Genomic DNA, 20855 nt, shown 5'->3' with positions numbered 1-20855 from the left:
AGGGCAAAACTGGGGAAGTCCAGTCCAGCCAGCGTAGCTCAGAGCCCACTGCCTCTTTGCCAGGGTTTGCAAAATGCCAGAGAAAACACCAACGCTTTCTTGGAGCTTAAATTCTTGGAGTGGGGGAGATGGTGTGGGGGGAAGAGAGGGAAGGGGGTTAAATAACTAAATAAATAAAGACGATTTTGAACAGTGACACAATGAGTGCTGTGCAGAAGCTGAGACAGGGTGCTGGGGTGAACATGATTGGAGCAGAGCTTTTCTGATACGGTGGTTGGGAAAGGCCTCTCTGAGTGGGTGGCAATTTAAAATATGATGTAAAAAGTGTAAAGGAGCCAGCACTGTGAACCACCCGTCCAGGGCCCTTGGGCTGGCATCGAATCCCAGGTCAGGAAGCCCCAGCAGACAAGCAGGGCGGCACGTTGGCTGCTGTCCTCTTAGCTCACATGCAAGTGTGAAGGTCACTGAAGGGCATGAGACAGAACAGGGAAACTTGAGAACCTTAATGGGACTTGGCAACCTGCGGGTAAATGGAAGGAACCGGCTTCTCTAGAGGGGCGGAAGTGCGCAAAAGGGAATGGAATGTCTTATTTGAACAAATAAAATACTTATTGAGCATCTACTGCATACCAGGCCGATGCTGCCCCCTAGAGATACAGAAAAAAAGGGTTCCGCTCCACAGAGAAATCATGTTCCCCAGCGGGAAGTGTGAATGAGGGTGTGTATAGATCAAAGAGATGCACAGCACTGTGTGAAACACTAAATAACCCATCTGAGGCAGCATCTCAGGGCTCTCAGATTAAAATTGCTCAATGCCCATTAAAAAACAACCACCAGTCCAGCCAGCATAGCTCCGTGGTTGAGTGTTGACCTATGAACCAGGAGGTCAAGGTTCGATTCCCAATCAGAGCATATGCCCGGAGTTGCGGGCTCGATCCCCATTGTGGGGCATGCAGGAGGGAGGCAGCCGATCAATGATTCTCTCTCATCATTGATGTTACTATCTCTCTCTCCCTTCCTCTCTGAAATCAATATATATATTTAAAAAAACAAAGAGCAGATGAAGTCCCCAGGAGCCCAATCCTGGCCCACTGCCCTTGCCATTGCCCCACGCTGTCCCATTGCCCTTGGCCTGGAGGTTGTCTGGTGAGTCAAGGAGAGGAAGTTTGGAAAGGGTGCTTGGAAAGTGAAACCACAGGGTAAAAATGTTGGGAAATGGGAGGGTGCAAAGGAGCTAGCAGAGTAGAAAAAAGAGCCAGAGAAGCCGAATAACTCCAGTGAAGGAGCGAACCGGGTCTGGAAGGGAGCCTGCACCACATGTTCACTGCAGCATGTTCACAACAGCAAAGATGGGGAACAACCCACATGTGCATCAGCAGATTAACGGCTAAAAAGCATGTGGTATATATATACAATGATTGTTATTCAGCTTCAAAAAGGGACGGATATCCTGTCACATGCTACAGTGGGGTAAACCTTGAGGATATTATGGTGGGTGAAATAAGCCAGCTGTATATTGACGACTTTAAGATAGATTCCACCTAAATGAAGTACCTGAAGTAGTCAAATTCACAGACAGGGTCGGAGCTGGTTGTCGAGGGCTGGGAGGAGGGGTAATGGGGAGTTGTTGCTCAATGGACATAGACTTTCAGTTCTGCAAAATGAGAAAGTTCTACAGATGCATTATGCAACAATGTGTCATAGTAAACACTACTGAAAATTGCACATTTAAAAATTGTTGAGAGGATACATTTTATAGTGTGTGCTTTTTATCACAATTAAAAAAACTAAAGCAAAAATAAGAAACCATAGTAGAAAGGAGTGGTGAGAAGATTAAGGGTGAAGATTGTATAAGTCAAGATCAGTTGCTTATGGGTAATTGTGGAAAGTCATTTGAGCAGAGAGGTAGGGGGGAAAGCCAGACCACAGGGGATTAAAGGTGAGGGTGACATTGGGGGTGGGGTGGGGGAGGCAGCCAGTACCTACCCTTTCTGGTGTTTGGTGGTAAAGGGGAGAGAGCGCAAGTAGGGTGGAGGGCATAGAGTCAAATGCCGGAGTTGGGGAGGGTTATTTTTTAGAACACCCAGCACAGCTGAGGGTGGGAGAGAGGAGGTTAAGCTGAGGGAGAGGTAAAGTGAGGGGGCCACGCTGGGGGGTCTCTGCAGAGAGAAGAGGGCAGAGGCACTGGTTGGAAGAGGGTCATGGGCCTTTGTGAAGGGAGGGAGGGGGGAAGGTGGTGTGGGGGCGTGGGGAGGGTACTGTTCGTTGGATATTGGGAAGGATGTAGCCACGATGGAGAGGCTGATGGTCTTTCTATAAATTCCATCCACCAAGAGGTGAACCCAAGGGCCGCAGTGGGAAAGAGGGGCTGAGTTGGAGTCACAAGAAATGTGGGGGAGTGAGGGACGGCAACAGCAGGCTGAGCAGGGACACCTGCCAGTCATCACCCAGGGGCGGATCAGGTGTTGCCTGGCCAGCAGACAGGAGCTGAGGCTGAGCAACAGCGCTGGCCTGAAAGGCCAAGTCTGACTCTAGCAGTGGCTGGAGGGGAGGGAAGAACTGTCGGGCTGGTCTGGGGGGTGGGAGGGGAGCTCAGGGCAGAAGAGCTCCAGGGAACAATCACCCCCTAACCCTGGCCCTCCTCCCCCTGATGCCTCCATGCCTAATCCCCTTACATCGTGCACTCCTCTGCCTCCTCTGCTGCAGAACTCTGCTCCCACCAAAACAGCACGGGTCCGAAGCTTTGTCTTTTTAATAAAAAATAAACTGTGACAGGCAGTTTTCTGAATCCCAAAGCGAAGGAAAGGGGGAAGGACAGAGGGCAAAGGGTCAGCCAGGGTGAAGACGCGAACAAGGCTCAGATTACCACTGCCATCCTAGCCAGGCCAGAAGACACCACCGCCGCCCCCACCTGGAGCAGGAAGGAAGGTAGGTGGTCAGTGGTGCACATAAAGGGGGCAGCTCCCTGCTGAACCCTAAAGATCCCTGGGAGAGGGGAGAACTGGTGTCCAGGGACAGCGGCTATCAGGTGGAGTCTCCGGGAGCGGCGTGCGAGCTGATGGTGGCTTGGATGTTTGTGGGTTACCCCAGGGTCCTGGAACAGCCAGATGCTTTAGGGTCTCCTGGAGCAGTATGTTTCTGGGGGGTCCCGGCTTGGCCAGAACTGAAGGATCCTCTCTAGGTCCTCCTATCATAGCCTCGGTCCAGGCCTGGGGCAGCCCCCGTCTGAGAGCCCATGCGCTTGGCACAGGGGAATCCCGTAGGGGAGCCGGCCACTGTGCCCAGCCCACGGAGTGCTATTGGTGGCACAGAGTGGCAGAGAAGCTGCTCTTGAGGGAGGAAGGTGATCTTTTGTGCTGCTCCCCGCGTGTCAGGTCCGCACTGCTCCAGGCACCCCGGTCAGCACGGCCAGGCACTGCCCCACGGCTCAGTCTGTGCCCAGAGTTTAAGCCACCTCGGTGCCCAGGTGGTTGCTGTCGGCGTCCATGTCACCGGAGGAGGTCCTGTGTTCCTTGGGGAGTTGGAGGTGCTGCTTCCTGCTCAGTGGGGCCTTCTCCCCAGGGGGCAGGTTCCCACAGCCCTGGACCTTGCCCCGGGCTCGGAGTGCCCCCAGGCGGGAGAGGAGGAGGACGATGAGGGCTCCTGAAAGGACTAAGGCGAGCAGGACAGTGACAGTGAGAAAGTGGGGCCAGTAGGACCGCTGGGCAGCCAGCCCGGCCCCACCACCGACCCTGGTCAGCGAGGCCTCCATGCGCTCCCGGGGAATGCCGGCCAGTTCAGGGTCCAGGGCCAGGGGCGGGTCTTGGCTGTCCACCCAGTAGGAGACCACAGGATATGAGAAGCCGTTCTCGGTGGCCAAGCACTGGTAGAGGCCTCCCTCCCCGTCCCGCAGTAGCAGCAGGAGGGAGCCATTGTAAACCATGGAAGAGGCTCCTGCGACTGTTGCTGTCCCGTGAGTCCAGCGGTAAGAGGCCAGGGCGGAGAGGTGGGGGCAGGGGAGCTCCAGGAGGGAGTTGGGAACGGCCAGGACTTCTTTAACTGTAGGTGAAGAAAAGGGGGCAAAAAGTTAAGGGATGTGGGGGGGAAGGAAGAAGGAGAGTGTCTCTAATCCTACGTCTGGACTCCCAATGAAATCTCCAATTCCCATTTCAACTCCCAAACTCAACTGACCCCGCCCTATCTCCAATCTGGACCCGAAACTGACTTCCAGTCCATCTCACTCCAACTCTGACACCAAAACCAACTTTACCCTCGATCCCGAATCCCACCTTAGAACTCCTGTGCCCTCTCCCGATAGCCAAGACCCAAATCCATCGCAACTCTGGGGGTTCAGGTCTCAAGCCAGGCAGATGCTGGGGGAAGATATTGAGGCAAGAATGCCTGCCCTGCTGAGAAGTCCCCCCGAGCCTCTGCGCCTCCCCTGGCCCCACACTCACTGATTTGGGGGCGGCTCGGAGGCCGGAGGCTCCTGCCCATGGGGCCATTGGCACACGCCCACTGCGGGTTCCCTTTCTCCATGTCCTGCCTCCAGGACGTCCTGAGAAGGCAAGGCAATAAAAAATCATCCTTGAAGACAAAAGTGGGAAGAGCAGGGAGGGATAAGTGGGAAAGAAGTTGGGGGTGGGGGTGAGATAGCGCAGAGACCCAGGATGCTGGAGCAGCTTCTAAACTGCTGGGTGCAACCTGTCCCTGGAGGAGCCCCCTGGAGGAGGGGGATCTTGGAGGGACTGTGTCAGTAGCCCCTAAAGAGAGGAAGAACAGGGGCACGAGCGGGGTAGAAAGAGTCCTGGCACCATCCAGGACTGGCACTCACGGCATGGAGGTGGGCAGGAGGCGGCAGAGTCTGGACTCAGGGTCCCAGGCACAGTGGGGGTCCCGGGCAAGGACACAGTCCACACAGCTCTCATAGACACTACAGTTGGCTCGGGGAACCCTGACGACACCTCCTGAGAAGCCTACAAACAGTGCACCCTGCAAGAGCGATGGAGAGTGTCAGGGTGCTGCCCGCACACCTAGCAAGGCCCCAGCACCTTAGGCCCGCCCCCTGAGTAGGTCCCTTCTCACCTGGGTTGGGGCCAGCTGCAGGTTGCGAACAGGCTCAGGCTCAGGGAACAGCTGGACCTCCTCTACCAGATGCGCGCTGCTGTCCCCACTCACCACAGCCTTGTGCAGGAGCCCTGTGGCTGTGGAAAGACAGCGTTGAAATGGCCTCACCTCTTCCCCAGATCCCGCCCTTCTCCCTCCCAACTCCAGGTAGCCTCCCCGCTGTCAGCAAGTGCTCTCTGAAGCTTCACATGCACTGGACATGGACCCGCCTGACCGTTTTCCTCTGTGCCACGGAGATGGAGAACTCTTGTAAACAGCCTGAAATCCCTGCCCCTGTCCTTCCTGTGCAACCACCTAATAAAGCTCCATCCCTGCAGGAACACACATTCTCCGTGGGCATGGGCCAGTGGACAGCCGAGTGCTCCGTGGAAAATCACATCACCAGCCTCCCTCGCCTCCATAAGTGTTTATACTCAAAGGCATTTCAAGGCGTTCTATCCCGACCACCCTTTTATTTTTATTTATTTATTTTTAATCCTCATCCGAGGATATTTTTTCCATTGATTTTTAGGGAGCGTGGAAGAGAGAGGGAAAGAGAGAGAGAAACATTAATCTGAGAGAAACACATCAACTGGTTGCCTCCTGCATGAGCCCCAACCAGAGCCCGGGCCAGGGAGGAGCCTGCAACCAAGGTACGTGCCCTTGACAAGAATCGAACCTGGGACCCTTCAGTCTGCAGGCCGACAGCTCTATCCACTCAAGTCAAACCAGTTAGGGCTTATTTTTATCTTTTAAATATATTTTTTATTGATTTAAGAGAGGAAGAGAGAGGAAGAGAGAGAAATAGAAACATCAATGATGAGAGAGAATCATTGATTGGCTGCCTCCTGCATGCCCCACACTGGGGATTAAGCCCGCAACTCGGGCATGTGCCCTGATCAGAAATAGAACTGTGACCTCGTGGTTCATAGGTCGACACTCAATCACTAAGGACTGACCACCCTTTTAAAAATTGCAACCACTCTGATTGGCATTACTGATCCCCCCTCATGTTAGACTAACTTTCTAATCTCATAACATCTGACGCCGTTGACTTGGGGTGTTTGTTTGTCTCCCTGCACTCCACAAGGACAAGCTTCCTGTTTGTTTCGTTCTCTACTGTGCACCCGGTAAGTGCATGGCTGGTAGGGTGCTTAGTAACAGGTCCTGAATGAATGAATGAATGAATGAATGAATGAATGAATGAATCTGATAGGTTTCCTTCCACTAAAGCTCACGGTCATCCCTTCACCAGGCCCTCAATATATAGGCGTGGCAATCTTCCATGCTCCCCTGTGACTCTCCTGCTTTCCATGATGACTATTTGCATCCACCCCTCTCTCCTCACACCTCCCACCTTTCCCACTCCTCACTCCCAGCTCAGGACCTGCGTCCTCCTACTTCATAGAGAACACAAAGCCTTCCCATAAGAGCTCTTTCTGCTGTCCTGGCCGGTGTGGCTCAGCTGGTTGGAGCGTCGTCCCATATACCAAAAGGTCTTGAGTTTGATTCCTGGTCAGGGCGCATACCCAGGTTGTGAGTTCAAACTCTGGCTTCCTGCTCCTCTGCAACCTCACCTGCCAATTATCCCCTCGCCTGCCCATCTCTCACCATCTCTCTCCCTACTGGATCTTGACAGTATTTCCCATATTTAAAAAGAGAATGCTGGCTGGACCCCACACCCTCCTCCATCACCCCCTTGCTCTCTTCCCCTTCACAGCCATGCCTCCTGAAGGAATGATCTCTGCACTTGCTGGGTCCAGTTCCCCTCTATCCACTCGCTCTTTACCTCTCTGACATGGCTTCCCCCATAAAATAAGCAGCTCTTGCTAAGGCCACCCAAGCCCTTGTGTGTATCTCCCCAACCAGACTGAAAGCTCACAAAAGGTAGGGATGAGCTGTTTTGCTTGCCCACTGTATTTTCAGAGCCTAGCAGGGTGCCAGGCACATAGTAGGTGCTCAGAAAACACTTTCTGAATAAATGCATGAGTGAATAAACGCAATGATTCCCCTCCTCAGTTCCAGTCCCCTGAGGGGCGTCCTGAAGCCTTCTACTCACTGGTGCCCAGGTACATGACCAGATGGCTGTGCCCATCAAGGCCCTGGGCTGTCTCCACTGCGAGTCGTGTGTACTCCACACCAGACTTCACCAGCAGGGGCATTCCCACCACCTGCTCATCCATCAGGAAATGGTTCTTCATGAAGAGCAAGGCTTTATCAGAGGAGGGGCCCATCGAGCACTGAAGGGGGAAGAAGGCAGATCAGGTCAGCTTTCTCCACCCATTGCCTCTTCCCTCCCTTCTCCCGCCTCTGCTGATCTCCTTTGTTCCCTCCTTCCTGGCATTCCTCATCTCCAGACGGTGGTTGGGCTTTGAATTCTAGCCTCCACATGCCTGAGGTCCCTGAACAGTAAAATGGGCCTATTACCAATATATGACAGGTTTGCTGGGAGGATGAACAGTAAAATACATGAAAAGTAATTAGAACAGTGATTGGCATGAATTAAGGACTCAATAAATGTTAGCCATTATGGCTTTCCTCCTCCTCCTCACCTCCATCAAGGATGCCTGGCAGCCGGCAGGAAGCAGGGTGAGAGCCCTTAGCAGGCAAGAACCCTGTTTCACGCATGTCTGTAGCTGGAGGCTTGGCATAGGACATGGTACACAATTGGTGCCAATAAATGTTTGCTGAGCCAGTGATTAAAGGAAAGATAGCATATAAAAGGGTGGTGTGGCAGGGAGTGTTTTCTCATCAAGGTTTTGCATGAACTTGCTACATGACTCTGGGAGAGTCTCTTCTCCATTCTGGGCTTCCTTTTCTCACCCATAAAATGAGGGGTTGAACTGGCTGTTCTCTAAAGGCCCTGCCAACACCAGAATGCTAGGGCTCTTGGGACACCTGTGCTATGACCTTTAGTCAGGACCCTTGTCCTTCATATCCGAGAGCACTGTTTTAGGGTCAACCCCAACTCTGTCACCTACAAGCTGTGTCCCCAGACAAGTTCCTCCACTTCTATGAGCTTCCATTTCCTCAGGTGTAAAGTGAGGCAATAGCATCTACATCGCATTTTGATACCAGGATGAGCACAGGCACCTACACTGGCTTCCTCCCAAAGGGATTCTTTACAAAGGCAAACCTACAGGGATGGGGAGGACTGGAGAGAAGGCATTTGGAAGCTGGAAAACAAACAAACAAATACTAAGAGACTTAGCAGAAATAAAAAGTCTTCTTAAGACGATCCTGGGGTAGACCAAAGCTATCTGATTTATAAGACAGTCTCTAAAGCTCATGAATTAGTGGCCCCAGTCACTTCTGGAAATGACTTAAAGAGGGGCGCTGAGTAAAGAGAATTATTTGAAAATTTGTTTAAAAAGCAGGCAGATCTCCTCCCAGCCCCATGTTCCTGCGTGACTGTCCCTTCCACGCCCTGGACCAAGACTGGAGGTTTATTCGTGGAGACAGAGGGTCTCTGGATGGAGAACAGGAGGCACAGTTCGGAGGGACACCACCATGAAAGGGGGGCAGTAAGGGCAGGCAGGCACAGTACAGGCGGATACTCTTCCCCACTCCCAACCACCTTCCCCCATGGCACCCTGACACCAGGAACCAGACCACCTCCTTCCGAGCAAAAGACGAGAAGAGTCTGCTCTCGGAACACCGACTAGAGGTTCCAGAGGAAAGATTTTAAAATACTAACATTAAAGGTCCCCAACAAAATAGCCCAGCTTGACCATCCTCAGTGCAGCTACAATGGAACTCAAGTTGCCAAGTCATACCCAGGGGCGCAGAGTTTCCAAACAGCCTCCTGGTCCCCTGCTCTTAAATATGAGGAGACAGCCAAGGAGGACCAGACCTGTGAGTAAAACCATGACCATGAAAGAGACCATGCAAACAAACAGAAAATATAACCAAATGAAAACCTAAGAAGAAACAGAAATGATTTGGAGAAAAGAAAACTTCACACCAAAGTATCATTACTATCTTTAAAAATATATATATGTATTTTTTACTTATTTGAGAGAGGAAGGGAGAGGGAGAGATAGAAACATCAATGATGAGAGAGAATCATCAATCGGCTGCCTCCCACACGCCCCACATGTGCCCCCAACCAGGAATAGAACCATGACCTCCTGGTTCATAGGTCAACCCTCAATCACGGAGCCACAGCTGGGCTCATTACCATCTTAAGAGAGATAAGTGAAGAGAGAGGACAGCCAGATATTACATACATCTTGAAGAAAGGACACACTACGTGCCCTTGACCGAATTGAACCAAGGACCCTTCAGTCCATGGGCCGACGCTCTATCCACTGAGCCAAACCGGTTTCGGCAGAACATTTTTATAAAAGAGATAGTTAAAGCTTGAAAAAACTACGAAATGATATACTTTATTTTATTTACATATTTTTATTGATTTCAGAGAGGAAAGGAAAGGGAGAGAGAGAAACATCAATGATGAGAGAGAATCATTGATTGGCTGCCTCCTGCATGCCCCCTACTGGGGATCGAGTCTGAAACCCAGGCATGTGCCCTTGACCGGAATCAAACCTGGGACCCTTCAGTCCACAGGCCAACATTCTATCCACTGAGCCAAACCAGCTAGGGCAGAAATGATATATTTTAGCAGAAATTTAAAGTCTAGTAGAAGGATCGGAAGGCAAAATTGTGACACTCTTCCAAAAAGTAGAACACAACTAAAGCTTTGGGAAATAGGAAAGGTTTTTAAAAGTTAGAGGACCAGTCCAGGAGGTCCAGAAAGAAGAGAGAAAAAACATTCTAACATTAGAATGTCAGCTTCATGAGGGAAGGGACTTGTTGTTTTATTCACTGCTGTATCCCCAGTGCCTAGAGCAGTGACATGTGGCTCCAAAAGTATTTGTTGAGCCCTGACCACCTAGCCGGTTGGCTCAGTGGATACAGCATCGGCCCATGGACTGAAGGGTCCAGGGTTCAATTCGGTCAAGGGCACGTACCTCTGTTGCAGGTTCCCCAGCCCTAGTTGGGGTGCGTGCAGGAGACAACCAATCGATGTGTCTCTCTCACATCGATGTTTCTCTCTGTCCCTCCCTTTCTCTTCCACTTTCTCTAAAACTCAATGGAAAAATATCCTCAGGTGAGGATTAATAACAACAACAACAAAATTACATATATATATATATTTGTTGAATGAAATAGGAGGAAATAGTTCAAGAAAACTTATTAGAACTGAAGGAACTAAATTTCCAGGCTGAAGGGGCAAACTGAATGTCCAGCACAATAAATGAACAGAGTCTCATCAAAGCTCAATAGTGTGAAATTTTCAGAACAGCCAGGGACAAAGAAAAGGCCTTACAAGACTCCAGTGAGGGAAAAACCAGGGGACATTCAAAGAGTGAGGGATCATCAGAATAGCCTTGGACGTCTCAACAGCAGCACTGGAAGCTAGAAGATAATAAGCAAGCCTTCAAAGTCTTCTAGCCTAGAATTACATGTACCTGGCCATACTATCAAATGTGAAAGTAGAATAAAGACATCTTCAAAAAAATAAAAGAAAAGACATTTTTAGACACTCAAGATCTCAAAAGCTTTTACCGCTCTATATCCCTATCTAGGAATCTACAGAGACTATCCTCCACTAAAGTAAGATAGAAACAAGAAGAAGAAGAAGCCATGAGATGCAAGAAACATGACATCATCCCAAGGAAGAGGCAAAGGCAATGCCCAGAATGATGAGGGGAGATTCCAGGGTGGCCGCTGTGCACGAATGCAGAGGGCCTCCAGTCTAGACGGCAGCAGACAGGGAGGAGTTCCCGGAAGACGAAACTGTCAGAACATCGAAGGGGTCTGTCTTCAGAGGAGATTCAGATAATTGAGTAAGAGTTTGGAGTTGGCTGCTCTGTTTGTGGAATAGCCCCCCTCTGTCTCACTGTTTCACTAACAAATTCTTTTACTTAAAAAAAAAAAAAAAAGCCTGGGGTTAAATTAAAGATAAGAGTTTAGAAAACAAAGCAAGCAAAGAAACATCAAAATAACTACTAATCCCAGGGGAAACTTTTTAAATGCAAAAGGAGAAGCAATCAGGGCTTACTACTTGGCTCATTGGTGAATAATAATATAACTCTTGATCTAACCAAAATTGCTATAAAACTGTTGGAAGATGAGGGTTGGGTGCACTGGTGTGTTCGTAAGGCAGCTCTGGAGTGGGGGTAGGGGAGCCCTGATTTGTGGTGCTTGCTGATTTCCATGGTTTATACTGCCACATGGTTGATTTCAAGTTACCACTGTAATGCCACTGGGCACGAACTTGGAAAGAGAACTGCAAAAAGAGTTCTTGCTAGTTGCTGCAAGCCAGCTCCAGCACACGACTGGGGGGCGGGGGTTGGGGGGACACAGGTAAATCCTCACCTCTTAGAATGGGAATGCAGTAGATACTGCCTGAAGCTGAAACAGCAAGACGTAACAATAAAAGTATATTATTTAGAGATTTGGAGATAAACACCAAAAGAATCAGCTAAAAAAATTGAAGTTGGTTTTCTCTAGGAAGGGAAATAGGGCTTTTTTGGTAACCAACACATGTAAATCTGTATATGATTCTTTAAATAGTGTACATAGACAATTCTGATTTTAAAAAAAAGTTAAATCAGAAATGCAGGTGAAGATGCCAACACAGTCCTTGGCACAACCCAGGCTTCCTTGTTTACTCAGGGAGATCACTCCCTTATTTGATGTGCAGGGAGCTGGGGTAAAAGGGGCTGCTCTGTGTGTGGGATGGGGCTGGACACCTGAGGAATGGGGGCAGCTGGACCCAGTATATATCTCAGCAGACAGAACTGGTGGTGGCCGGGGGGGAGAACTAACATTTGTTGGGCACCTATTATGCCACGACGGGTACTTTGATAAGTGCATTATGTGAGTGTCTCTGGGGGGAAGAGGGGACTTTGCTCAGTGTGGGGGCTGGTACTCACGCTGCCTGGTCGAGGACTGATATCAGTGACCCCAAGAGTAGTCCATCGTGAAGTGTCTTTGTTCAACTCCTTGTACTTCCCCTCAAAGACACGCCTGATGTCCTTGAGAGAGAAGGCACAGACAGCTGAGCTCCTGGTCCCACCGATTTGCCTGGAGACAGCCAGAGGGGACATGGTCTGTGATCTCCTCTGCTCTATCAGGAAGCTCCCCCTCCAGCCCTGGCCTACCCTTGGTGAGGAACCCCAGGAGGGCAGGAATGTGGAGGGCTGTGCCAGCCTCTAGCTGCCTCTCCTTCCCCTAGTTGTGGTAATAAGGGCTAGGAGGGCCCCTGACTCTGGCCCATTTTAGGATCTGAAGTGTGATTATCCTTAAAGAGAATGAACTGGGGGTCAGGCCCTGGGGTTGTACCCATGGGAAGGGCAGTGTAGCCAGTGCCTGACAGGCTCCAGGTGAAGCCCTCCTCCTTTACGTCCTGTGGCTTCCTGATCCTCAGAGAATGAACCAGAACCTGACTACAATTCCTTCAGCCCTGGCCTGTGGAGACAGGTGTCTTTCTTGTTCTCTCTAACTTGACTGTGGCACACACCGAGTTCTAAGTTCTGGGTGCCATAGATACCAGACCCTGCTTACACCAGGTATCTTTGGTACCTGACACATTGTCAGCCGATCCCTAAAACACTATGGGATCAGACCACAGCAAATCAGTTCACCTTTCTTAGGCTCCAAGCAATGGATATATTTTTATCTTATGACGCTGATGGTGTTTCTCTCCTTGCTCTGGCCATTAGGAAGCTCGGCGCCAAATTTGTGACTTGGCATCCAGGGACTGTGTACATGACAAACGTTAGTAATATGTTGATCCTATCCCCGGCTACTCTTATTCTCCTTTTATTCCCATTTCTTTATGGGATATTTTTTAATTTTACTTTCCTTTTTTATTTTATTTCTCTTAATGGTTGCCTTTTGTAAGCTGCCTCCTACCCTTTTTGGAACCAGCCAGGATATAAACTAGTAAGAACTTCTCTGAGCTACATTTTTTTCCCATCTACATGAAGGGCAGAGATCAAATTCCTGGGAGGTATTTGGACTCACGTCAGTTCCCTGGCCCCCCTCCCCCTCCCCAGGGAGCCCCACTCCCCCCCCCCCTCCCCGGGACTCACCACTGAGAGGTGAAGACTGCGTAGACGTGGAGGTCGCTGGAGACATTGCCCGGCAGCAGGACGGCGTGGCGGATGACGTTGAAGGGCAGCTGGCCGGGCTGGGCGCACACCAGCTGGGCCTTCAGGAAGGTGGTCCACTGCTTCTGCAGCAGCCGCTCGCCGCCCACGTCGTTCTAGGGGCGAGGCTGGGTGAGGGGCGCGGCTGGGTAAGGGGCGCCTCGGGCCCCACGGGTCCCCGCCCCCGCCCCGCCTTCCGCTTCTCCCATTGGGCTCTAGGCTCAGCCCCGCCCCTGCCACCTCCCCATTGGCTCGTCCACGTCAGCCCCGCCTCCCGCCCAGGCCGACCTTGCAGACTCGGGCCACTCGGGACGTGCGGAGCTTGTCGAAGAAGTCAAACTCGCTGGCTGTCTCCTCGAAGAAGAAGTAGACGACCTGAGTGGAAGGGATGGCTGCCACAAAGGAGGCGTCCGCTGCGGCGGGGTGGGAGGGTAGGCAGAGAGGCTTAGGGCTGAGCCCCTGGGTGCCCTGGGGTCCCCTTGGTGAAAACCCTTGGTTTGGCCCTGGAGGCCAGGAGACCGGAGGCCTCGGGTGCCACGGCTGATCCAGGGTAGCCGTGGGGGCGGAGGGGAGGAGGACCGATACTTCTTTCTTTATGTCACACGAAAGCTTCTTGGGGACGGGAGCTCCGTCTCCTTCCCTGCTGTGCCCCCAGTGCCTACCAGGACTGCCTTGCATGTGGTATGCCCTTAACAATGAGCAGAGTGACTGGGGGGAGGGGACCAGACCTGTCCTGGACGGGGCTCAGGCTCTTACATTGCAGCCAATGGAGGAAATTGTCCGTCTTGAGCACAGGCAGGGATCCCAGCGCGCGCATCAGGACGGGCTCGCTGCCCAGGAAGTTGTTCATGGTGCCGGAATAGAGCATCCCGTCTGGGTGGGAGGAGGACGGACATGATCGGTTGGAAGGGGCCCTACCGGGCTCAGACCTGCCTCTGTCTGGGGCCAGCATTCACATCCGTCTCATTCCTTGTACACCTTCCTGTGGAGCCCCAACACCCAGCTCCTAGCCCCACTGAGCACCCTGCTTAGTAGGCCCTTCTGCTCACAGGAAGTGGCCAAGCCTCTTTCTCGCTACTCCCCAACACAACCAGCCAAACCACTTGCCAAGTAGAATCACTCATTGTTCCCAGAAGGTGGCTGGTTTTCTGTTTCCACACCTTGGGTCCTACCCTTCTCTTCCTGGTGGCCCTTCCCCACCCATCTTCCTGTCTTCCAAGGTCCCATTCAAAAGCCAAAGGCCATCTTCTCCGAGGAGCCAAGTTGGGAAGTCTAATGGTTTGTGTCTGGGAGGGTAACTGAAACCCCTACCGTTGTTAGCACAATGCCTGGCACACAGAGGAGGTATCGCACGGAGCCTGTTTGTTGAACAGTCGGCTGGATCTCGGGCCTCTTCTCTGCCTGAGACCCTTTCCAGACCTTCCTGCTTCTCTCCCCACAGCCATCTCTCCTCACCTTTGTAGCAGCTTCAGCAGGAGCTGGTGGTTGGGGTGCCCAGTTTCCCCTCTGAACTTGTGCTCTGAGGCTCCTCGCTTTCCCTCCCTCTGTCCCCTGCCTTTCAGGAAACTCAGATTCCATATGTCACAGAGTGACTTGGGATGGACCAGGGAACCTGATACTCACCTACCAAGACAGCCGTGTGCTTATGGGCAGGATCAAAAGGGCTTTGCCCTTTCCCCTCCACAACCTTGTCCTCCGAGATGGGCAACAGATAGGAATTTTGGAGTTCCTAGAAGCGGGCAGAGGATGGGAGACTAGAACGCCAGAGTCTCATATCTGGAAAATGAGGGGTGTGAGGGAGGAAGGTAAAGGGACATAGAGGGACATTGGTCTGGGGCCAGAAGCTCAGGAGGTTTCCAGAGCTGCAGAGGATGGGCTGGGAGTAGATGTGAGGAGGGAGGCTTGGGGCCTGAGAGCTGGGCGCCAGGTAACTCACAATGAAGGTACAGGCAGGGCTGAAGGCGAAGGTGCCGCAGGCGTAGAGGTGGGTGGCGTTGAAAGAGACCAAGACACGAATGAAGTTGAAACACTGGGTCTGGAGGAGATAGAGAATTCAGGCCTCCAGCACATTTGCCCCAAACTCCTGGGCCCCCAACTCCAATGCTCCCTCACTTCCTAGTGGGAAGAAGGGCTGGGCAGTGGGGAGGCAGTCCGTGTACGTCTTCATAGAACGTGATGCAGGCAATAATCATGCGAACAAGCTGCCTCTGCCGCCTGCCCCACCTGAGGGTTCTCTACTCAGAGCCCCGACACCCCCACCTCTGCTTACCTCATTGCTCTTCTTCTTAAAGGCACAATCACTCTTTTTTTTGTCACTGGCTGGCCAGGATATCTGAAATGGGGAGTTGGAAAGGGGGAGATGAAGGGATATGAGATGTTCAACTCTAGCTTTGACTTGCCATCCCCTCCTTGGCTCTGGGTGTGAAATCACCAGCAGCGATTAGTGATCTGCTGAGGGACTATAATAACATCAGCTGGTGACCAGAACTATCACTCTGACGATACTGCTAGTCATTAGGATAGTGCTCCACGCTAGACCTGAGTTTGGACCTAGGTTCAGCCATTTCCTGGCTGAGTGATCTTGGTCAGTTTTGCAGGCTTCTGGAGGGCGCCAGTAGGCAGTATATGCAAAGCACGTAAGGAATGCACGGTGCACAGAGCAGCAGTTGTCAAACCACCCATTTCCCAGGGAAACTGTTTAAATGTCAGTTCCTAAGTCATGCCTCAGGAAATGTGCCTTTTTAACTGGTAACCCATATGCGCAGGTGGCCTGCAGACCACACCGAGAAACACAAACCATGGAGATGCTCCATCCTTGCTAGCTCCCTCCCTCCCCTTTTTCCTTCCTTCTCCTTTTCTCCCTCACATCATTGCTGTTAACAGGGTGACTAAAATTTAACATAGGCCTGCTCTCCCTCCCCGTGGGACACGCCCACGCCTCTCTTCCCTCTCAGGCGTGCATCTCCTAAACTCTAAGGTCCCCCAGGAGACTTGCAACCAGGGGAGCAAGGGGCAGCAGCAGCTTGTCCCGAACTGAGTGTCCAATGAGCCAAGTAGCCTGGCCTAGGCTCTGCCCTGTTGCTTTTTCTATCCTAATTCTCACTATCCCCAGCTTCAATAAACATACTCTAAAAACAAAAACAACAATTAACACAGAAGCTTCGGTGATTTCTACCAGTGGGTAGATATCACATTATCGATACCATTTGAGTCAATGTTCCTCTCGTGTGTCAAAGATTTCCATCTCAGCCATTTTAGCAATTAATATTATTCAACCAGTAATCAGAATACCAATGAATAGTGAGGCCATGATAGTATTTCTTGCCTGTTTACCGACCAGATACACATAACAAGAGGTGCTGATTATTACCGGATACAGTTGACCCTCAAACAACACGAGGGTTAGGAACAACCGCCCCTTGAGTAGTGAGAAGACCTCATATAAGTTTTGACTCCCCAAAACTTAACTGCAGAGTCTCTCAGTATCCATGGGGGATAGGTTCCAGGACCCCTACATAAAAGTCCCTTATATAAAATGGGGTAGAACATCCATGGATTCCCAACCGCAGATTGAAAACGCTGGTTGAATTCTCGGATGGGAAATCTGAGGATACAGAGGGCCAACTGTACAATTACGGGGGGGGGGGGGATCTGTATAAAAGTGGACCCGCATAGTTCAAACCCATCTTGTTCAAAGGTCAACTGTATAGATGACAGAAACTGGGCCATTATTCACCCAGAGGCAGCGCAGGCACGGGGCATCTGCGGTCCCCCTCCTCACTCCCAGCCCGCACCCTTTATCCCGGGCCTCCTCACCATGTTCCTTAGCCTCGGCACACCTGGATCCTGGATATTCAAGGCCAGAATGGCCTCTCGGGCCCCCACGTAGAGAGTGCCTCCATCAGCACTCAAGAGCAGAGTGTCAAAGTCCTGGAGGTGCTTCTGGTGGAAGAGGCTCAGAACCCTGCGTCCGTCCCCTGTTAGGAGGTGATGAGAAGGGTGGTAAGTGAGGAGCAGCTGGCGGGCTAGCAACTGATTACTGAGATACAGGTCGGGGGAGGGAAAGGGCTGCCAGAGTGTGCCCCTCGGGCCTTGGCAGCCGGACCCATTCTTCATCGGCAGCTCCCCCTTCACCCACTCCACTGGCAGCCATAGGAACTTCGTGTGTAGAACCCACAGTAGAGAGGGGAGGCAGCCAGAGACCAGTAATGATAGCCTGGGAGGGTGGCCCACACCCAAGAGACAGACAAAGGGACAGGAAGTAAAGTGAGGCATGACGGATGCTCTCCCAGGCCTGGGGGGCTGCCGTGGGGGAGGACACATCGGTGCTCCCTGGCAGGGGGAGCAGAAGGCAGATAAACTGTAGGAGGTGTTAGCAGCCACAAACAGGAAAGTTAGGCACAGACAGGCCTGTGTCAGAGTAGCTGTGGGTTGTAGGGTTCCACTCACCAACCCCACTTCCTTACCCTCCCCTTGCAAGAAATTTCCACCACAAGAATGACTGCCTTAGGCTGAACAGAAAGAAAGCATCTCTCTTCAAAGGCCCATGGGCATGCCTGGATGTCACCTGGACAGGGGAGGTGAGTCTGGGTGGCTCTTCTAGGTCCTCTCTCTCACTTTGGAGTAGATGGGGGTCTGTGTGTTCCTGTCCTGCTGGCCATCAGCTCCTCAAATCCTCTCTCATGGACACTTCACACTTTTGCATTAGTTAGAGGACTGGCTAGCTAACTGTTACCGTTGAAGGCTCAGAGTCTGAGACAGGACCAATAGGAGGAGTTGGGGAGTAGTGTGTGGTGAGGGCCGGCTTCCATCCTACTTGCATTAAACCCCCCCTTGCCGAAACCGGTTTGGCTCAGTGGATAGAGCGTCGGCCTGCGGACTGAAGGGTCCTAGGTTCGATTCCGGTCAAGGACATGTACCTGGGTTGCGGGCATATCCCCAGTGGGAGATGTGCAGGAGGCAGCTGATCGATGTTTCTCTCTCATCGATGTTTCTAACTCTCTATCTCTCTCCCTTCCCCTCTGTAAAAAATCAATAAAATATATTTTTTTAAAAAAAACCCTTACAGAACTGATCATGACTGCTCGTTTGCTTCCCTTCGGGACAATGAGCACCTTGATCTTGTTTATGCTGCACCCAACACAGAGAAGGCCTCGCCATCAATGGGCAACATGCATTTCCTTTAGACCAGCCGTTCTCAACCTGTGGGTCGCAACCCCTTTGGCGGTCGAACGACCCTTTCACAGGGGTTGCCTAAGACCATCCTGCACATCAGATATTTATATTACAATTCATAACAGTAGCAACATGACAGTCATGAAGCAGCAACGAAAATAATTTTATGGTTGGGTCACAACATGAGGAACTGTATTTAAAGGGACACAAGGTTGAGAAACACTGCTTAGACATTGCCCCAGAAAGATGCTACGAGCCCAGGACTCCCTGCCCCCACTACTCCTACAGGCCCACGTCCTTTCCTGAATCTTCTCCCTGGAGGCGAGTGTATCAGCAGCCCCACAGCCTCAATAAGAAAGCAGCCACGCTGTGCCTCCAGGGCTCCAGGGCCTGTCCCCCAGCTGGGCCACCCTCAATTCTCGTATCCCTGGGGTCCATGGTACTAGACTTGCCGTGGTCCAGCCTGATCTGTGTGGTTGGCCTGGAGCAGCCTGAGTCACCAGGTCCACAGACCATCTTCTGTGGGCCTTGGCTTTGGGGGGAACTGAGGGCAGGAAAGCAGTTTTGGTTCGAAGTGCCTGCTTGAGGACGGCGATATTGCAGGAGGGGAGGGAAAACCACCAGTTTTGGAGAACCTGAAGGAGTGATGCCCTGGCTACCTGGCCCCTCGTCTCTCTTTCCTCGCTCTTCACCCCAAGTGGTTTCATCTCTCACTTCTGACTCAGTCGGAACCTCTATTTCTGGCTCTCAGTCACTCCCTGGACATCTCTCTGTTTCTCTGTGTTTCTTCCCCTCCTCCATTCATCTCGCCTTCCTCCTCGCCCTCCAGCTCGCTGTTGCCATCCCCACACTTCCCGGACATCAAACACTTACCTGCATAGTATCGGACCCTGGGAATGGGCTCCTGCCCACCGCCCCCTGTGGTCGTCGTTGGCAGCAGCAGCAGGAGCAGTTGGAAGAGGAAGAGGCCTAGGAGGCTCCATGGGTCCAGGCCCAGGGCTGGAAGGGCCATGCTCAGCCAGAGGCTGTCACCAGATGGCTCTGGGGAAACAGACACAGGGGCACTCTCTGGGTAAGCAGTCCTCACCACATCCCCCCCTTCCGTCACCCTCCCCACCCCCGCCCCCACTTAGACCAATCAGAGAGCCCCTTGTAGCAGAAGTGTGTAGGGCAGGGATGACAAAGTTTCCTGTCCAGAAGGCCGTGGAGTAGTCTCACTTCCATCACCCTCACAGGCCTCAGCCTGCAGTCCTAGTCTCCCTTCTGGGTAGGAGGGAGTCGTTCCCCATCCTGTTCTTCTGATCTCTTTTCACCAATAGCCCCGCTCTGCCTTCTCTCGGCTTACTCTCAGAGAAGTCCTTGCTAGCTACTCTCTGCCTGCCTTCCTGCCATAGCCCAGAGCCCACACCATTGCCTGGCCCCAGGCAGGGGAATTTGGGGGGGAACAGATTCCTATGCTCAAATATGAATTCCTCAGACCTGACTCTCCCGGCTCTTTCAGATCTGTGAGTACCCCGTCTCTCATACTTACCCCTGTGCTCTGACGACCCAAGCCAGGGACTACGTCTCAGTCAGCGGCTCTGACCTTGTCCCGGCCAGCCGGGCTCGGGTCTTTGATGTTCAGGCTTACCTGGCCCTTGTCTTGCAGGGTGGCAATGAGAGGACATACAGCCCCCAGGCTGGCTCACAGCATTGCCAGGGAAGTGGCCCAGGGCAGGAAGTGGCTGTGTCTTCCAGCCTCTGCAGCTGCCCACCACCCCTGGACTCTGTGCTGCTGCTGTCTGTCTGCTCAGGTCTCTGCATAAACTTCTCCTCAGGTCCGCCGAGCCCAGCCACCCGTCTCATCTCACGTACCCTTGAGCCAGCCACAGTGTAGAACCCAGGTGTCTGGACTCTTGGGTGGAGGTGCCATCCAGAAGAAAGAAGGTGAGTGGGGGCCCCAGCGGCAGGGGACAGAGACTTAGCCTGGCTGGGCCAAGAGTGAGACCCGCCAGGTACCCATCGTGCCAAAGCCAGCACTGGGAGCTCTGGGCAAGGGAAACCAGAATTTCTGCCTCTCGAGTTGTGACAGATCCCGGGCTTGGCGGAAGTTGGGAGGAGACTAAAGGAAGACACACCTTTCTCTTCCCCCCTCCTCTCACCTCTGTCTATCCAGAAAGTTTACTAGTAAAAGGCCAGAAGGCCCTGCCAGCGTGGCTCAGTGGTTGAGCATCAACCTATGAACCAGGAGGTCACGATTTGATTCCCAGCCGGGGCACATACCCAGGTTGCAGGCTCGATCCCCAGTATGGGACATGGGAGGCAGCCAATCAATGATTTTTTCTCATCATTGGTATTTTTATCTCTCTCCCTCTCCCTTCCTCTCTGAAATCAGTAATAATAATAATCATATATATATATACATATATATATATATATATATATATATATATA

The 20855-nt window shown here is 52.0% G+C and overlaps 1 protein-coding gene across 1 annotated transcript; it reads right to left on the bottom strand.

Moving 5' to 3' along the window:
- Positions 1-2734: 2734 nt before the first annotated feature.
- On the bottom strand, positions 2735-20153 carry SEMA4A (semaphorin 4A). Its single transcript, XM_081112234.1, has 14 exons — positions 19296-20153; positions 17064-17224; positions 15517-15579; positions 15184-15282; positions 14871-14976; positions 14004-14120; positions 13536-13660; positions 13191-13363; positions 12030-12180; positions 7145-7325; positions 5065-5183; positions 4814-4971; positions 4437-4537; positions 2735-4038 (listed from the first exon to the last, which is right to left on the bottom strand). Exons 1-14 carry the CDS (start codon positions 19432-19434, stop codon positions 3446-3448), a joined length of 2286 nt encoding a protein of 761 aa, XP_080968360.1. The 5' UTR covers positions 19435-20153; the 3' UTR covers positions 2735-3445.
- Between the last annotated feature and the right edge of the window lie 702 nt (positions 20154-20855).

Source organism: Myotis nattereri (genome assembly GCF_964212035.1).
Source record: "Myotis nattereri genome assembly, chromosome: 18".
Lineage (NCBI taxonomy): Eukaryota > Metazoa > Chordata > Mammalia > Chiroptera > Vespertilionidae > Myotis > Myotis nattereri.
The sequence above is the reverse complement of the archived record's forward strand: the minus strand, read 5'-3'. Positions and strand labels throughout refer to the sequence as shown.

Coding starts and splice junctions, on each gene's coding strand:
- SEMA4A (XM_081112234.1), bottom strand. CDS start 19,434: ATGGCCCTTCCAGCCCTGGGCCTGGACCCATGGAGCCTCCTAGGCCTC. Junction 15,580..17,063: donor TGCCGAGGCTAAGGAACATG/GTGAGGAGGCCC, acceptor TCCCCATTTCAG/ATATCCTGGCCAGCCAGTGA. Junction 5,184..7,144: donor GGTCATGTACCTGGGCACCA/GTGAGTAGAAGG, acceptor GTCTTTCCACAG/CCACAGGGCTCCTGCACAAG.